The 19,182-nt window shown below is 41.7% G+C and overlaps 1 protein-coding gene across 1 annotated transcript; it reads right to left on the bottom strand.

Annotated features, from left to right (window-relative positions):
• Positions 1 to 373: 373 nt before the first annotated feature.
• On the bottom strand, positions 374 to 17,995 carry LOC137414863 (TLC domain-containing protein 2-like). Its single transcript, XM_068100417.2, has 4 exons — positions 17,660 to 17,995; positions 11,324 to 11,406; positions 3,879 to 3,961; positions 374 to 1,920 (listed from the first exon to the last, which is right to left on the bottom strand). The coding sequence occupies exons 1-4, from the start codon at positions 17,956 to 17,958 to the stop codon at positions 1,513 to 1,515; spliced, it is 873 nt and encodes a 290-aa protein (XP_067956518.2). The 5' UTR covers positions 17,959 to 17,995; the 3' UTR covers positions 374 to 1,512.
• Positions 17,996 to 19,182: the final 1,187 nt, after the last annotated feature.

The following is a 19,182-nucleotide window of genomic DNA, read 5'->3' as shown; positions in this document are numbered from 1 at the left end:
ATCAGGAATGGGGCTGAGCCCAGAACACTGCCTTGCGGCACTCCAGCATTGTCAGGGAGAGGAGATGAAAGGATTCCATTGATTGCCACATGTTGGCTACGAGAGCAGAGGAAGTCAGTAAGCCATGTGCGGAGTTGGCTTTGGATGCCACAAGCAGAGAGAGTAAAGCAGGATGCCACACTCTGAAAAGCACGAGATATGTCCAGATAAGCGGCCCTGATCTCATGTCTCACATTCCCGTGTCATTGTTCAACAATCTGTATTGTTTGTTCCTATTTACGTGTTTATTGTTATTGTTGGTTGCCTTGTAAACCAAAAAACACCATATTTTCATATTGCATTCATACTGAAAAAGAATTCAGCACTCAAACAGTTAGAGAAAAATATGAACATTTATTGCAACAATCCAATAGTATCATGTTCACAGAAATTATTTCCACTATTGCAAATATTTCATGAAGCAGGTTTCTGCAGGAACATTTTCAATGTGCACTCTGATCGTTTTGTTCAGCAGAGATGCGCAGTCGCCGAGTTTGGTTGGGCTCCACTGGAGCGTGCTCAACTTGATTTTTACCACAAACACTGTGAAACCTCTTAAATTGGTCAACTCTCTCATTACAATGCAAAAGTTTATAAAAATCCGCCAAATGTGTATTTTTATTTATTTATTTATTTTTGTTTTTGTATACTGAATCGAGGCTCGTGAAAGAGCTAACATTTACTTCACAAACAAATCAACCAGACAAACAAAATATATAAAAAGAGGGAGCGGAAGACAAGATGGGGAGAGAAGGGGAAGCACACAAACACAACATTTGAGAGCAGGGAGAAGTGTGGAAGGGAGAGGGCTTGGGGGGAGGAGGCGTGGGAAGGGGGGGGGGGGGGGGAGGGAGAAGTATAAAACACAAGGACACCAATGACTTCCAGGACAGAAGTTGGTATTTCAAAAAAGTGGAATTGGGGTGAAATTAGCGGGGGTAGAAAAGATCAAGGTTTTGGATGGGGGAAGATAAGAGATGGTGGTGAACAGCTGTTTTAAAGATCTGGAGGGAGGAGTGGGATTGAAGAGAGTGTGAGGGAGTTTGTTCCAGAGGCGGGAGAAAAGAGGAATGAAGGAGTGAAGGTGAGCAGAGAGTCTTGATTTTGGCAGTTTAACCATAAGAGGGTTGCAGGCAGATCCTGTGCGACCTGTAGGAATATTTGCGGGACAGAGGCCAGAGAGAGCTGGGGGGGCAAGGCCAGAGAGGAGTCGGTAGAAGACGGAAAGACCACCAACCTGCCTGCGGTGAGTGAGTGAGAGGCCCTTGGAGTTAGCTTCATCGCGGGAGATTCCAATGATTCTGAATGCTTAAACGTTTAAATTATTTAATTTTTTTTAATGATTCTTCACCATTGGGAGATTAGCTTTTTATAACGTTTATAGTTTTATAACGTTTAACACGTATAACGTTTAAAAAAACCTAATCTCAAAGTTCTACCCGTTTTAGATGAGAACAAAGCACGCCAAAATATTTACAAGCCCATCTCCTTTCCCTGACAACTGGAAGGATCTTGTATGTGATGTGCGCTACATCCGACGTGTGGAAGGTCGCTACGTAGTAGTCGGTAAAACAACGCCGTGTTCATAACCGTCATTACTGCCATGCCCACGCTACCGAGCATGTACGCCGAACTAGGAATCCGATCATAGTTCAGCACCAGCCAGCGTGTCATCCATGCAATGGTTAGGACACGGAACACAGCGAAAGAGGCGATGTTGAGCAGGCAAATGACCCGAGCGGTGGTGCCTGAACGGTATCCTGCCATTATCAGCAGCTGCCGTGTATGCAGAAGTATCGAGTTGAGCTCAACAAGCAATGCAACCATGGCAAAGCCCACATAGCGGCGACTCAGCACCACAACGCCAAAACAGGTCACCACCTGAAGAATATGGAGTAAGAGAGGAGGGGGCTTGTGATCAATTCAACATGGGCATTTTGAAGCATGTCAACTTCATTCAAATACCAACCAAGTCAAGTTCTTTCTACTAGTAACTTTTGTACCAAACAAACCAGGGGACAAGCAAAGGGACTTGTCACTGTCGTAGAACTCACAGAACTCATAATCACCTTTATATTCCTCCATTGCCCTGGAGACCTGTAAGAATCTCGAGCCAAGAGTAGGATTGGGGCACATATGCTTTGGTCTGATAGTGCGGTTATTAAGGTGATTAATAAATTATTTTCACAATTATAACTGGATTCAGGGTATCACATGAATAGCTATTGGCCAAGAGATCCGAAAATATCTTTCAATCTGTACTCACCAAAATGAGATTGGACGTAAAGGAAATCATTAAAATAACTAGAACAGCACTCAGTAGAGAGCATACCTCCACCTGGTTGGCCATATCACTCAATGGTGAAGAATCACTTTAAAATTCTACTAGCTGAATCCGGATCTTCGCCAAATTTGAATCGACTCTTCCGTCACACACACAACCTGCCCACCAAGTTTCGTCCAAATCCATCCATAACTTTTTGAGATATCCTACTATGCATCGTTTTTGGTCCTATCTCCCAATGGTGAAGAATCATTTAAAAAATTAAATAACTCTCATATCCGAATCCATATTCAGATCTTCACCAAAATCGAATCGAATCGTCCTTGTCAGACACCCAACCGGTTCACCAAGTTTCGTCCATAACTTTTTGAGATTTCCTGCTATGTATCGTTTTTTGGCCCAGATCTCCCAATGGTGAAGAATCACTTTAAAAATTCTAGTAGCTGGATCCGAATCCAGATCTTCCCCAAAATCTAATAATTTTGTCCTCGTGACGTACGCTACATCTCTGCCAAATTTCGTCCGAATCCGTCCACATCTTGAGATATTTTGTTCACAAACAGACAAACGGACAGACAGGTGTGAAAACATAACCTCCATCCACCTTTGGTGGCGGAGGTAACAAGAATGACTGCACAGTGGTCGCAACATGTGAGACAGAAATAGATATTTGATTAATATCCTCCGTACACTCAACTCCCTCATCCTTACTGTTGAAGGTGTTATACAATTAATCTCCAAGGGTCTTCATGATTTGGTTCAATATGAATTACGAGTCTGACGGACAGCTGGGTGTGGTTTCACACCCCTAAGATTTTACGTAACACTTGAAAACACCCCTCACCCCGCTTCAATCAACATTCGACCCAAACAAAGCCAATGCAAATCTGACGCAACAACCCCATGGCAGTGTAAAATCTGATGTAATAGCCTGATGTCATTGGCCCACCAGAAAACCAAGATTGCGGCCATATTATTTTGTCTGGGTGCCATGGTGGGTGGAGTGAAGCGACAAATGTGGGCGGAGTCCGGCAGGTAGGCACCCGACCAATGGGTGCACATTTTAAAAATTGACCCCCAACAGCAACAACAACAAAAACAGCAGCAACAACCATGCACAGCTCTTGTAGACCTGAAACAAAAATTGTTTTAATACAGAAGTCATTCAGCCATAACCTCAACTTGTCACACCATGCTGTGTGCAATATGTTCAGATAGGAATTGGATATAAATTGGTACACTAACAAATAATGGACAAATGAAGTATTAGATATAAGGGATACGGATGAGGAGCTGAAGAAATAAAAGGAGAGTCTGAGAACAAAGAAAAAAAAAGTAACATGGTGAGCTTGAGAAGGGAGGAGGAAGCCCATATTTCTTATCCGAATTTTAGAAATGAACTCAATACTTATAAGAGCATCACCAGTGAGAGAGACATGCCCGGTTTCAGCAATAGCAGCGAAACATGTAAGTGAACCGGACTAATAAAGTACTAGAAGAGTGGCTTAAACACGTGGACACGGGTGTCAAACAGGCGGAGAATTGGACGACGTACCACCAGATGGTGTGTGAGCAACTCCCAGCATCGCTGCAGTCGCTGGTTCTGCACCATGTCGAGTATATCATGGACGAAGTAACCTAGGAAATGTAGATCATTTTAAATATACATTTATATCTATCTGTATTATATATATATACAGACTTGGCATTTAATATGGAATTTTTTTTTTCTTGACTTGGGTTTACTTTCTTAACTCAGTATATCAATCTGGTGAGTTTCTTTTACACTTTGGTGATTTATTTGTTGAAAGAACCATGTCACTGATTGTATGTCGCAGCAAGAAGTCAACAACAGGATTATATAACAGGTGGCGTGGCAAAATGTACGGACAGGTGCATTTGACGATTGGCTGCACAGTCGGGTATACAAGGGTTGTTGCGTTCTGTATTAGTGGAAAACAACTGCTGCACGTCTCCACAAGTTATTGCCGCTTCCTCTGGAGATGTTCCGTCAACTCGACAATGCTGTTTGTCATGTAGTGGTGGCTTTACGAAATTATGGCATGAAAGAGCGTGCTAATGCTCGGCAGTATGGCATCACTCAAGGTCAGGTGTCAAAGATCCTGAAACGAAATGCTCAGAGGGGTGTCCCTACTCCAATACCGAGGCCAGGACGTCCCCGCAGAACCACAAGGATGGATGATTGCCAGCTGCACCGGTTAGTCCGCAATGGCCGTACCAAGTCAGCTAATCGGCATAGGGCTGAGTGGCAGCAACTGACAAATGTGCCTGTATCCAGAAGGCTAGTCGAACAACGACTGGTTCAAGCAGGCTATCGTGCCAAGCATCCCCTGAGAAAGCCACGCCTGACCAGACAACACCGCCAGCGCCGATTGCAGTGGGCCAGAGAGCACCGTCAATGGCAGCCAAGACACTGGAATCACGTGATCTTCAGTGACGAGTCTAGATTTCTATTCTATCGTCAAGATGGCCGCGTCCGAGTGCGCAGACAAGTGCATGAAGCCTACAACAAAGATTGTATAGTGCCAAGAGTCCAAGCTGGAGGTGGTGGGGTGACCGTTTGGGCTGCTTTTCATGCAGGGGGCAAAACTGACCTGGTTGTTCTGAATGGAAACCTGAACCAGTTCAAGTACAGGGCCATTTTGGAAGAAACTTTGCTTCCATTTGCTCGTGCAGCCTTTCGAGCAAACTTTGTCTTCCAAGATTGCAATGCACGGCCTCATCGTGCTCGCATGATCCAACACTGTGTTGCTGACCGTGGTGTAGAGCATATGGAGTGGCCTGCCATGTCCCCGGATATGAATCCGATCGAGAACTTGTGGGCAGAATTAACACGTCAAATCGACCACTTGGACCAGCAGCCGACCTCTGTGCGTGAATTGCAGCAGGCTATTGTCACTGCATGGCAAGCAATTCCTGTCTAAACCTTGGCAAATCTCGTGAACAGCATGCCTCAACGTGTACGTGCTCTCCTGAATGCTCGTGGGGGTTACACGAAGTACTGAACTGTAATTTTACTGTCCGTAATCCCAGTCGTAATTTAACTTTTGTTTTTGTTAAAAAAAAATTTGGCTAATGTGCAAAATAAACAGATACTTCTGGAAAACGTACAGAAGTTTAACAGTACTGTCCATGAATTGAGTTCGATATCAGTTTACATCACTTTCAAGGATCAATTTATTTGTTTCGAAATGTCAAATGTGGTTTTTGTTTCTTTTAAAGGTCACATTAACAAAATCTAGAATAATTTCAACATATTTCCAATGAACTTTTGGGGCAAAGACATCTTGAGAAGTAAGTTCACCCCCACAAAAAAATATGCCATATTAAATGCCAAGTCTGTATAAAAGAAAGTTTTTGTCTGTTTGTTCGCAGTACTACATCTAGACCGTTGCACATAGAATCGCCAAACTTCACACACATATTTGTCTTGCCATGGAATAGACTGTGCCCAATTTTTAACTCTCTCGGCCCAAGTCCTCCATTATGACGTCATAATTTGATAATTCGACAAGTACAAAACTTCATTTGTTTGTTTGTTTGTCTGCACGCGCTTATCTCCTGAACGGTGAAAGATAGGAGGAAACCTCTGAAACAAAAAATGTCGGGACGGGCTCCGGGAAGGTTATAGGCTATGTGGTGAGGCCGGTTGAGGCCCCCTCGGACGGGCTGGGCCCATTTCGCAATTAAAAGCCGAGCTGAATTATAGTAGTCAATCTTCTTCGGCCGTGGGTAAAAGCTGAATTATAGTAGTAAATTCATTCCAAAAGAACTAAAACTGACGGGACGGGCCCTAGGAAGGTTATAGGCTAGGTGGCGAAGCCGGTCGAGGCCGCCTCAGCCGTGCTGGGCCCATTTCACAATTAAAAGCTGAGCTGAATTATAGTAGTCAATCTTCTACGGCTGCGAGTAAAAGCTGAATTATAGTCGTGAATTCATTCAAAAGAACCAAAAATGTCGGGACGGGTCCCAGGAAGGTTATAGGCTTGGTGGCGAGGCCGGGCGAGGTCGCTTTTGCCGGGTTGGGCCCATTTCGCAATTAAAAGCTGAGCTGAATTATAGTAGTCAATCTTCTACGGCTACGAGTAAAAGCTGAATTATAATAGTGAATTCATTCAAAAAGAACCAAAAATGTCGGGACGGGCCCCGGGAAGGTTATAGGCTATGTGGTGAGGCCGGTTGAGGCCCCCTCGGACGGGCTGGGCCCATTTCGCAATTAAAAGCTGAGCTGAATTATAGTAGTCAATCTTCTACGGCTGCGAGTAAAAGCTGAATTATAGTAGTGAATTCATTCAAAAAGAACCAAAAATGTCGGGACGGGTCCCAGGAAGGTTATAGGCTTGGTGGCGAGGCCGGGCGAGGCCGCTTTGGCCGGGTTGGGCCCATTTCGCAATTAAAAGGTGAGTTGAATTATAGTAGTCAATCTTCTACGGCCGCAGGTAAAAGCTGAATTACAGTAGTAAATTCATTAAAAAGGAACCCGGGCAACGCCGGGTGCTTTCGGCTAGTATGTATATGTTGGAACCTATCTGTGGATCGGTCCCATCGGCCGATGGGTCTGACCCATCTGTGGATGCACGAGAAATGACAATGCAAACCCATCGGCCGATGGGTCTGCGCCATCTGCGGATGTGTTGTTCACCTTGAAGGAATGTCTTGACAGAATGGTGCTCTTCAATCAGGTACACAGTCATTGGAATTACATGTGGTAGGAATTTAACAGAGATGATTTTTAAATGTTTTATTATCTATTTCTACCCATCTATTTATGAACAGCACATATTTCAGCGTTTTTTTCAGCGTTATTTCAACATTGCTATATAAACAATGGAGAGCTGAGTCTGCCAGTGCCACCAGCGAAGTAGACCAGCGTTTTTAAAAGGAGTGACTATCTTATTTTTATCTTATCGACAAATGGTTATCGACAAAACACATGTCACGGACTGCTTTATAAACATTTATGACATCAATTGCTTATTTTTAGGTTCAAATAAACATGCTCATCCACCATTGATGCATACACATTCCTTCAAGGTGAACAACACATCCGCAGATGGCGCAGACCCATCGGCCGATGGGTCTGCATTGTCATTTCTCGTGCATCCACAGATGGGTCAGACCCATCGGCCGATGGGACCGATCCACAGATGGGTTCCAACATATATATACATATATACATATGATCCACCACGCGGTAACCCGATTTGCCCTGTGATTTTTAATCATTTTACATAATTAATTAATCTATTTTAGGGGGAGTGTAACCCGGGTTCACGTGATAGGAAATTTTTGTGACACAAAGGATTTTCTTATCACACGAACCCAGGTTACACTCCCCCTAAAATAGATTAATTAATTATGTTAAGTGATTAAAAATCACGGGGCAACCCGGGTTACCGCGTGGTGGATCATATATACATATATGTTGGGCAATTAAATTAAATCCAAAATTTACAAGATAAAGTACAGATTACAAAATAACCATCTGTACATCTGCCTTCATAACACAAATAACACAGATATCTGAAGGGACACTCCGATTTTTAAATCTCTACACAGTAGAAACTCACTCTCCCTACAGGAGCGGCCAGGGTTGAAATTGGGGGGGGGGGGGGGGGGGGGGGGAGAGGAGGGAAGCGGTGGGGGTTATGTTATTATCCTTATCATTATTATTGCCAATTATTATTGCTATGAAATTATTGATGTTATCAATTGTCCTTGCTGATGTTGTGGATATTACTTTTGTTATCGGAACCAGCCTTGGAAGAAAACGCCACAAAACTCAAACATATGTATATACTCAAAATGCTATATACACATTGACATGGTGTTTTTGAATGGCAGAAAAAGGGATAAAACAAAGAAATTCCTCCGGATTTTTTGTAGTCGAGTCTAAAGTAACGTAGGCTAAACTAGTCAAATAAAAAAATGAAGGCCTCTTACTCGTGATACAATTGAGGCCTCTGAAGCGACACTGTAATACCCTCTCCTACCACCACTGGGAGCGGCGCTACACGGTATACATTTACGCCGAGAATTTGCATTGGCCCCACCTTCAGACGACCTAGGGGGAGTGGGGTGGGTGGGAGAGGAGGACCACATAGCTACAACCTTTGTATTATGACCTTTAGTCCTCCTAGCAACTTTGGTTGAGATTGGATAAGTAACGACCGAATGCATCAGCCATAGACATACAGACATACAGACACCAAATTGCGTATTTTAGTATGATATATAACATGGAAAAAATAGTGATGTCTGATATATCTGAAAATAAAGCCAAATTTAAAAAAGGATGGAATTAAACACACCATTCTCTGTCTATCTTTGTCCATCTCTGTCTATCTTTGTTTTTCCAGAACTGGTCACGTAGATGAACCGGGCATGTTCCCCCTCACCCTGCTTTCACTGCGGAGAGAGAAAAGAGCACGTGGCATCTTCTACAACTTATCAAAACCAAAAGTGAATGAAACCATGTGAATGATTCATAGCAGCATTCTCCTGTGCTATATTAGTCCACCGTCCCCGAGTACACCAAACCGTTGAGGCTCTATGTTCGTTTTTCACGGGATCGTAAAAACGAAGATCTTTGTGCGAAAGTCCAAATATGATTTGTGCTGCATATCCTCCAAAATTTCTTTTCCACAAGAATGGCCAAAAAGGACGTTTCTTTGCACCAACAACTTTGATGAAAGACGACTTAGGTTGTCTTCATCACATCCAATCCTGAGATTCTTTTCACGTCACTTTCGGCTTTCTCACTTGACCAGTTAATTTTTTTAGTTCTACAAGACAATGTTTCATGTGCCCTTTTCAGAGTTTCGCATATATAGTTCAAAATGAAACAGGGAATATTGTCAAAATGTTTCAAATCCTTAACAAGTGAAAACTTTGATTTGTACATGCTATACGTATATAGTACTTCAGTTCCAGACACCATTTCTGGACACGCATTACTACTCTTGGGCATTGTGTGACTTGCCTGGATTTTAAAGGTTTTTGCACTTGCATTGAAAGTTCTGATTGGTTGGATAATAAATCACAGTGAAAACTATAAAAATCCTCTTCATCAATTTGCTGATGGCTCCACGTCTGCTGTAATGTCCCTCATCTTTCAGATAGGCAGGCCACAGCCTCTTCCCTCTCTGCAGACTTTGAGAAAAATCACAAGCTGTTCAAACATTTGGAACATGTCTTTCAATCCTGACAAATGTCACACTCTCACTATCTCTCTCCAAAAGGAGCGCCTGGTAAACCCTCCCATCTACTTTATTAACAATCCTTTGGAGGAAGTTCAGTCATTCAAACTCTTGGGTCTCCCTTTCAGCCATGATATTTCTTGGGCAAAACACATTTCAAAGTTGGCCCCCAAAGACAGCTACTGACTGGACATTCTCCACCATATAAAGTCCTTCCTTGGTACGCCTAATCTCCTATCCACTTACAATGCCTTCATCCGCAGCTTGATGGAATACTGCTCTCCCCTATGGGCTGGTTCCCCTGCCTCACATGTTGCTCAGCCTTAGGCCATGGAAACCAAGGCCTACAAGATTAATGGAATCTCCTGTGATGAATCGGAGTCGATAACTTCACCATCACAGATAGGTTGTTGGTCTCTATGTATATGCCACCTCCTTTCTGGTCTTGCACTCCCAAGTATCGCGCTAGGCAAAGCATCTTTCTTGTTTACTTGTTTAGATCAATTGTATGTGACTATTTTTAAATGCTTGATGAAAAAGCAGACATAGCACAAAACATGTGATCAGACTTGCGCAACACCATAAGGGTGTTCTTCACATTCACTGCCTTGTTTTTAGTAATATTTTGGGACATGTGATCATTCCAGAAATGCAACATTCCAAATCAAGAGCAATAAGGGTGGTGCGATGGTTAGAACATCTGCTTAAAATGGCAATGTGCTGCTTGGTTAGAGCATAAAATTGTACGTGCCGCATGGACATGTCCGTCCCCTAAGAGCTCATTTAGCTTGCTATAATGCTGTCCCATTTTGGATTTTGCACCAAGTAAGAGTACCCTGGAGTGAATAGAGTTTACACGGTGCATTATCAGATGGTTAAACGAAACAGGCAAGTGCGTTGTTTTGTCATGTGCATTCAATTGCTCGAGTTGTGCATCTTGTGACATGACGAAGACGAGTTATGGTGGAAGGGCTGCTCATCATCAGTTACACATGTAGGGTTAAACAATAGGTGCATTACAAAACAAACTCACAGAACCAAAGTTATTGTCCTCATTTTATCCACAAATATACAATGAATGCTCTTAAGAAAATCAAGACTTTAGGGTCATTAGGCCCTTCTTCCGGCTCTTAAATTCAGGCTTCAAGCTCTTCGTGCTCTTAAGAAATTCAAGCGTTTCAATCTGAGAACTGTGTGACATGATGCTGTGACATACAATTCAAATCGCATATACTGAGTCGATTTGTTTAAAGTGTAATATCATGTTCTTGAGTTGGCAAGACGGCCTCCATGCCTCAAGGGCCACACACTCACCTCTAAGCTGTCTAGCCTGGGTTCGAATCCCGACCCAGCTATAAACTCGCATCCCGGGGAAAACAGGCAGAGTGCTTCGTCAATGTGTGTCGTCCCGCAGATGGACGTTAAACCGGGTGTCCCATTTGCTGGCATTAGTTGGTGGACATTAAATATCACGCAGTGTCCTACATGAAGAGGAGGTGACCTATCGCCAGTACCCCGAATAACTTCCAAATTCCTGCCCTAACTACTGCTGCAAAGGCAACGGCAAACCACCCAGTGTAACCCTTGCGAAGAAACCTTCCGGCAGAAGACCAGAATATGAATCACGTTCTTGCCATTTGTGTAAAGGAACACTTATGAAAGATTCAAGAGGGTGTAGGTTGAGGAACAGATGCACATACTCACGTGTAATTCAAAGCAAGCAATTCGGTAGCAAACTGAAGAGGAGGAAGATAATAGGGTTGGTGAATCTTGGACTCACCTATAGAAAACGAAACGAGGTAATATGAGAAGAGGCCGTGTGTATTGATCATGTCTTCGGCCATCTCTGGATGCAAATAGAATCTACACATGCAGACAACATTGGCACATTGTAAACCACACACAGTCACAGTGAAAGTAGAAAACCACTCAAAGTGCAAAGCGCGACCATGTTCGCGTTGTACTCAAACTCAACTTGATGAAAACGACCGTTTGAAAATGTACATTTTATTCATTTGTGTGCTCCAGATTTTCATAATAAAGGTTTGTTGAAGATTTGATAAAAATCTCAATTAGTAAAAAATGTTAAAGCCTGGACAGACACACTGGAGATCAATGGTAAATAAATTAAGAAATAACCGCCTTTAGAGGCCATTTTCCCCCACAGAGCAGGGGTTGGCCTTTTTTGGGCACCGTGGTCCCCTTTTTGAAGCAATGTTTTACGGCCGATGCTCTTCCTGCTGCCAACCCTTAGTCGCCTCTGGCGACACAAGGGAATTACCAGTGAGCTGGTACTCAATTTGTCAACCTAGGAAACGTGACAGGCTGAGTCAACCCCCCTGGCATTAATTCAACGATCGCCCGGGATTCAAACCCAGGAGCCTAGGATCCCAAGCCATACTCTAACCGCTAAGCCAACACCAGGCTAAATAAAAAAAAACAAGGAAGCAATTAAAAAATGGGCCGTCTCATGCTTGACGCCATGTGGCGGGGCTAATAAGGGATAATTATAGTCACTATGACTTTGTCCTTTCACATTTTGACCCAATTTTATTTATTTTCTCCATATTCTCATGATAAAGGTTTGTTGAAAATGTAATGACAAAAGCTCAAATGGTAAAACAGTTATGGCCTGGACAGATAGACTGACCAACAGACACACACACAGAAGCGATTGCAAAACTGATTGGGGGAGACGAGCTAACTAGAAAACATCTTAAAATGCAAACCCCATCCAGTTCCACTTTGTACTCGAACTAAACTTTCTGAAACAACAGCTTAAAATTTTTAAAAATTTTTAATTATCAATTATAATTAGTATTCTCCATATTCTCATAATGAAGGTTTGTTGAGGATTTAATTATAAAAGCTTAAATAATAAACGAGTTGCAGCCTGGATAGACACACTAAAGCTGAAATGGTAAATAAATAAAGAAAACACATTACAAAATGCAGCAAAAGCATTACAAAACACATTACATCCGCAGCTCAATGGAATACTGCTCTTCCCTCTGGGCCAGTGCTCCTGCCTCACACCTAGCTCGGCTTCACGCTGTTGAAACCAAAGATTTCAGAATCATTGGAATCTCCCACGATGAAGATAACTCCGAGGGCCTTTCACTCACTCACCGCAGGCAGGTTGATGGTCTTTCTGTCTTCTATCGACTCCTCTCCGGTCTTGCTCCCCCAGCTCTCTCTGGGCTCTGTCCCCCAAATATTCCTACAGGTCGCACAAGATCTGCCAGCAACCCTCTTATGGTTAAACTGCCGAAATCTAAGCTCTCTGCTCACCTTCACTCTTTCATTCCTCTTTTCTCCCGCCTCTGGAACAAACTCCCTCACTCTCTTCAATCCCACTCCTCCCTCCAGGTCCTTAAAACAGCTGTTCACCACCATCTCTTATCTTCCCCCATCCAAAACCTTGATCTTTTCTACCCCCTGCTAATTCACCCCAGATCTACTTTTTTGAAATTCCAACTTCTTTCCTGGAAGTCCTTGCCTTGTCCATGTGTTTTATACCTCTCCCACCTCCCTCCAAGCCCTCTCCCTCCCACAGATCTATCGATGTCCCTGCTCTCAAATGTTGTGTATGTGTCCTTCCCCTTCTCTCCCCATCTTTTCTACCGCTCCCCTTATTATATGTTTTATGTGTCGGTTTGACTTTTTGTGTGATTAATGTTAGCTCTTTCACGAGCCTCGATCTTGTATAAAAAAAAATTAAAAAAATTAAACCCTGGCCATCTAATGTTGTGTGGCAGATGGGATAATGAGGCCTATTTGTACTTACGGTGACTTTGACATTTTGACCCCATGATTGGTTGGTGTTCTCCATATTCTCACAATAACATTTGGTTGAAAATTTGATTTTAAAAAAGGTTGAATAATTATTGAATGGTAAAAATGTTATGGCTTGGACTGACACGCCCGCACGCACATACACCAAAGGAGGGGGATACTTTGAGACCTGGTAGGTGTGCCACACACGTATGGAGATAGCAGGAAACAATAACTCACACACACACACACACACACACACACACACACACACACACACACACACACACACACACCGTTGGATACTTTGAGACCTGACAGGGCTCCGTTCCACCCTCCAAAACGCACATATTGAGTTAACACCCAATGACACATATACACGATTGCAAAACCCCGTCTCCTGCTGCCTGAGGTATGGGCGGCAGTATAAATGTTGCACCAAGCCTCACAGCCACACCCTGAAGTAATTAGCGAAGCAAGTGAGGAAAGCTATTTGGTGAAAAAAAAACCAGAAGAGAAGTTTTAAAAAGCAAACACTTGAGGATACCCATGGTGATGGAAGCAAGTGCTTTTGGAGATTTTAAAAACAGTATCTCAAAATTACAAATATGGTCCATTATCTCAAAAACTGTTAATGCAACCAAAGGAGCCTGGCTGGTGTTAGCACACGGTTCCATTTGATCTTTCCATCACATTGCAAAAGCATGCCATGCTGGAACGTGACAAACATGCAGGAAGTTCCTCTGATGGGCACACTGCTCACAGATTCAGACAACTCCAAAGTTAATAAAGCACTGTGCAGCGTTAGACGGCCAGGTGTTATCCAGCCATTCATTATATCACTTCCAAGTTTCCCGTACCTGCACGGGATTTAAACTATGTAGGGACAGAGGGCAAAAATGCAAATGGCGTCTTCTGTCATCGAGCCAGAAAGCTGGGACCAAAATTCAGATTTATTGCCAGGTCTGATGCAATTGCTTCACTTGAAACGGTTTGTTCGATATATGTAGATTTTTGATGCTTTGGGCCCGTGTTTTTTTCCTACATATATATATATATATATATTGCTACGGTTTTGCGATTGCACATATTGATCATTCAAGGTTAAAGGGTTGCCCCCCATAGTTAGTTCCACGAGCAACACGTAGGCCCACTTGTAGTATTAGTTATGCCATAGTATGTGTAAGTATAGGCCATTTCCCCTATTAATATCTGCATTGTGTAAAGACATGAGATTAGGTCCTGCTCATTTTTGCGTCCACCCTCCAATTCCACCTCTATGGGCGTAATTGATCCCGCTCCCCATTTGGCTGCCCGCTCAGTTGTTACGCTTTGGCTGCCCACAGCATTTGCTGCCCTTTGCTCACTCACTATTCGAGTAACACGAGGTATGCCTAAGAAGGAGGAGCGCGGGGTCGGGGTGGGGGCGGCGTCAAGGCGGAGCATCAGAGGCGATGACGGTAAGAGCCACCAGCCAACCAGGGCTCTAACGGCATGGCATGAGAGGGCGTGGAGAGGCGCATCTGGTGAGTTCTAGAAGGTTCGCGGGGCGTGCCTATATAAGTCGGTGCACTATATAAGTCGGAAAATCATAGTTTGCAGTTGGCTACCGGGGTAACGGCCCCCACCATGGGGCGTGGTTTTGTAACCCTCAAGTTGGGATCGGTAAAGAGGGAGATAGAAGTTTGGTTGGCAGAGGTGTGTGACCCATGCCTAATCGGGTTGGATTTGTTGACTAAAAAAACCACCTTTAGAGGCCATTTTTCCCCGCAAAGCGGGGGTTGGCCTTTTTCGGGGACCGTGGTTGTTGTTGTTTTTCGGTCCCCTTTTGAAGCAATGTTTTACGGCCGGATGCCCTTCCTGCCGCCAACCCTTTTTGTCGTCTTTTACGACAAACAGGGAATTACCAGTGAACTGGTACTCAAATTTGCCGACCTCGGAAGGCATGACAGGCTGAGTCAACCCCCCTGGCGTTAATTCAGCGATCGACCGGGATTCGAACCCAGGATCCTAGGATCCTAAGCCGGCACCCTAGCCGCTAGCCCAACACCAGGGTTAGTGCGTGGTTTTGTAACCCTCAAGTTGGGATCGGTAAAGAGGGAGATAGAAGTTTGGTTGGCAGAGGTGTGTGACCCATGCCTAATCGGATTGGATTTGTTGACTGCCATATATATATATATATAAATATATATATATATATATATATATATATATATATATATATATATATATATACATATATATATATATATATATATACATATATATACATATATATATATATATATATATACATATATATATATATATATATATACATATATATATATATATATATATATATATACATATATATATACATATATATATATATATATATATTATATATATATACATATATATATATATACATATATATATATATATATATATATGTATATATATATATATGTATATATATATATATATATATATATATATATATATATATATATATATATATATATATAATTATATATATATATATATATATATATATATATATATATATATATATATATATATATATATATATATATATATATATATATATATATATAATATATATATATATATATATATATATATATATATATATATATATATATATATATATATATATATATATATATATATGTGTGTGTTCGTGTATGTATATATATATATATATATACAGATGTATGTATGTATGTATATGTATATGTATATGTATATATACAGATGTATGTATATATATATATATATATATATATATATATATATATACAGACATACACGTGATATTTTTTTTTGTGTTTTTTTTTTGTATACTGAATCGAGGCTCGTGAAAGAGCGATATATACAGTCACATGAAAAAGTAAGTACACCCCATGTAAAGTTTTGACTTTTTCAACATATTTCAACATACAGCTATTTGATCTTCATTTCAACAATATTGATAGATAAAGGTGATATAATACAACAAATATCATGAAACATTTACATTTTGTAGTCCATTGTATAATTTAAATAAACAAATGCAAATTTCGCATGTGGAAAAAGTAAATAAATATATACATGTAAATATACATATATAAATAAATATATACATATATATAAATAAATACATACATATATATAAATAAATATATACATATATATAAATATACATAAATATATATATATATATAAATATACATAAATATATATATATATACATGTAATACACATATTGGAGAACCAACTTAAAGTATATTTCAAAAGGGTGGTGTGCCCCATTGTGCAACGCTCCGCCATGAAACACAAGCACCAAACAGCGTGCAGTATTATTATTTTCCTTAATTAGAAAACCAGCCGGGCAACTCGGTTTGGCGGTTTGTCACATCTGCAACCTCTTCTCGGTTGTGCTTGTATTTTGGGTGGTGGATGTGTGGCTCGGGTTGGCAGCAACCGGCGCCGGGTTCCCATCTATTACCCTTCTGTACATCGAGGCGCATGTCGGGGATCGGAAAAACATTGTAGAGTTTACACAGAAAACCTAAGTTTAAAATCCTGCACGTTAAATACACTTGACAGGACCAAAACTGGGTTTGCAAATAGTGCCTCGACGTTGGGCCCACATGCAGAATGGGCCCATAACTAAAATTGTTTTTTTTTAAAGTGTACACATGATATATCTCAATGAAGAATATGAACAGAATTTAATGTTACTTTAAAATAAAATAAAAAAATATTTCTGAACTGGTTATTTATTTATTTATTTATTTATTAAGTGCCCCGTAACCATGTTGTCGTGTGTCAGTTCAGTTCCGACCAACACCCTTATGGGAGGTGCACTCGTAATTTTTGTGACGTCACAAGCTCTTCGTGAGAAAGTTTGACATGTCAGCAGCTCGAAATTTACAGCAAAAACCTGAATATGCAGTAACTCTACAATCCTAAAGACAACAATCTCCTCTTACAAGGACAAGGACCTTCAATGCAGGTATAGGCGACTGGTCTCATCAAAGTGTGTCCACGTATTCCCAAGTTTGTCCGTGCTCTGTTTTTTTGGTTTTTTTAATGTTGAGCAAGCAGGTCACCTGAACGTTTAAATGCGCAGCCCCAACCTCCCAGACTCAGAGCGGACTGTCTAAACATCACACCACCGAGTTTTGTTTGGGAACAAAATTCGTCCAATAATTGTCAAAACGAGTTAAACAGCAAATGGGGTTAAAGGTAAGAATCCAACAGGTACACTTAATCAGAGCACGTTGTTTACAGCTCGGTTAAACTTAAAGCAAAAGGATGGAAAAACAGTCGTTTGACTCGCAAGTTTTCTCACCCAAACAAGGTTCCGAATCCAGTGCTCAGGCTGTGCAGGAGAGATGTGCAACTGTTCCTCCATTTCCAGCGGTTGCGCTCCGCCGATTCCGGGATGGGAAGCGATCCCAAAAAGTCTCTGAACACACGGAAAGCTCCGACGAAAGAGGCGACCACAACAACCTCAAATAACAGCTCCATCGCAGAGCGAGTGACGACTCGATCGACGAGAGACGGGACGAGTTGAGTAAAATTGTTAGGGAGCCATAAATGACGAAATGGAAAAAAGGCGGGAACATTTCGAGTTGTTTTGGGAACCATTCAAAAAAGTGTATTCATCATACCAGCAACGGTACCCGCCCTATGGGCGGAGCTTCCATTGGGAGGCCCAAATGAAAAGGCAAAATATCAGAAGTTTAAGGCTTTTTTTATTTTAAACGATTTATATAAACATCCGTTAAATCATATCACACGCAAATCATGAAAATCTAAACACTATTTGTAGAATTTCAACAAAAGCCTCATCACGGTTCATATCGGTAAATATTATTCCATCATGTTTGGAAAAACTGGAAAATTGGAAAATTGGGAAAAAATTGGATAAACAATATAGCCTGTTTTATTCTAGGGGGTCCCAGGATTACCCACCCAAAATTTCGTTGCGATCGGTTCAGCCATTTTTGCGGTTTCTGGGAACAGACAGACGGACAGACATTTGGTGAATAAAAGTAAGACTAGTGGGGTCACCCGTGGGAATCCCACGGGCATGGACGTGTGTCACATTTGGACATCTTGAGTTTGATGCTGCACATTCAGTTTCACAAAATGGTTACTGGAAATTTATCAGATGCACAAATGATGTCATCTACACAATGCATTTACTTCTGATAACATATGAATGCATGTACGTGCACATGGGAAATACAGTTTGAAATGTGTGATTACATCTCATGTAAAATGTGACTTCAAGAGCTGAAATGCTCTGCCTCCCCGACCCCACCCTCCCAAATCACACACACACACACACACACACACACACACACACACACACACACACACACACACACACACACACACACACACACACACCTCATTTTTTCAGTTCTGTTCCTCACAATTCTGTCTCTCTCTTATTCACAGACACACACACACACACACACACACACACACACACACACACACACACACACACACACACACACACACACGCACACACACACACGCATATACACACACACATACACATATATACATCGACGTACACACACACACACACACACATACATACATACATACACATACACACTACACATATATACATCCACGTACACACACACACACACACACACACACACACACACACACACACACACACACACACACACACACACACACACATATATACATCCACGTACACACACACACTACACATATATACATCCACGTACACACACATATACACACACACATCCACGTACACACACACACATATACACACACATATACACATACACATACACATATACACATACACACACAAAAAAC

Source organism: Myxine glutinosa, chromosome 6, assembly GCF_964187855.1.
Source record: "Myxine glutinosa chromosome 6, kmMyxGlut1.1, whole genome shotgun sequence".
Classification (NCBI taxonomy): Eukaryota; Metazoa; Chordata; class Myxini; order Myxiniformes; family Myxinidae; genus Myxine; species Myxine glutinosa.
This window is presented reverse-complemented; position numbering and strand designations above follow the sequence as displayed.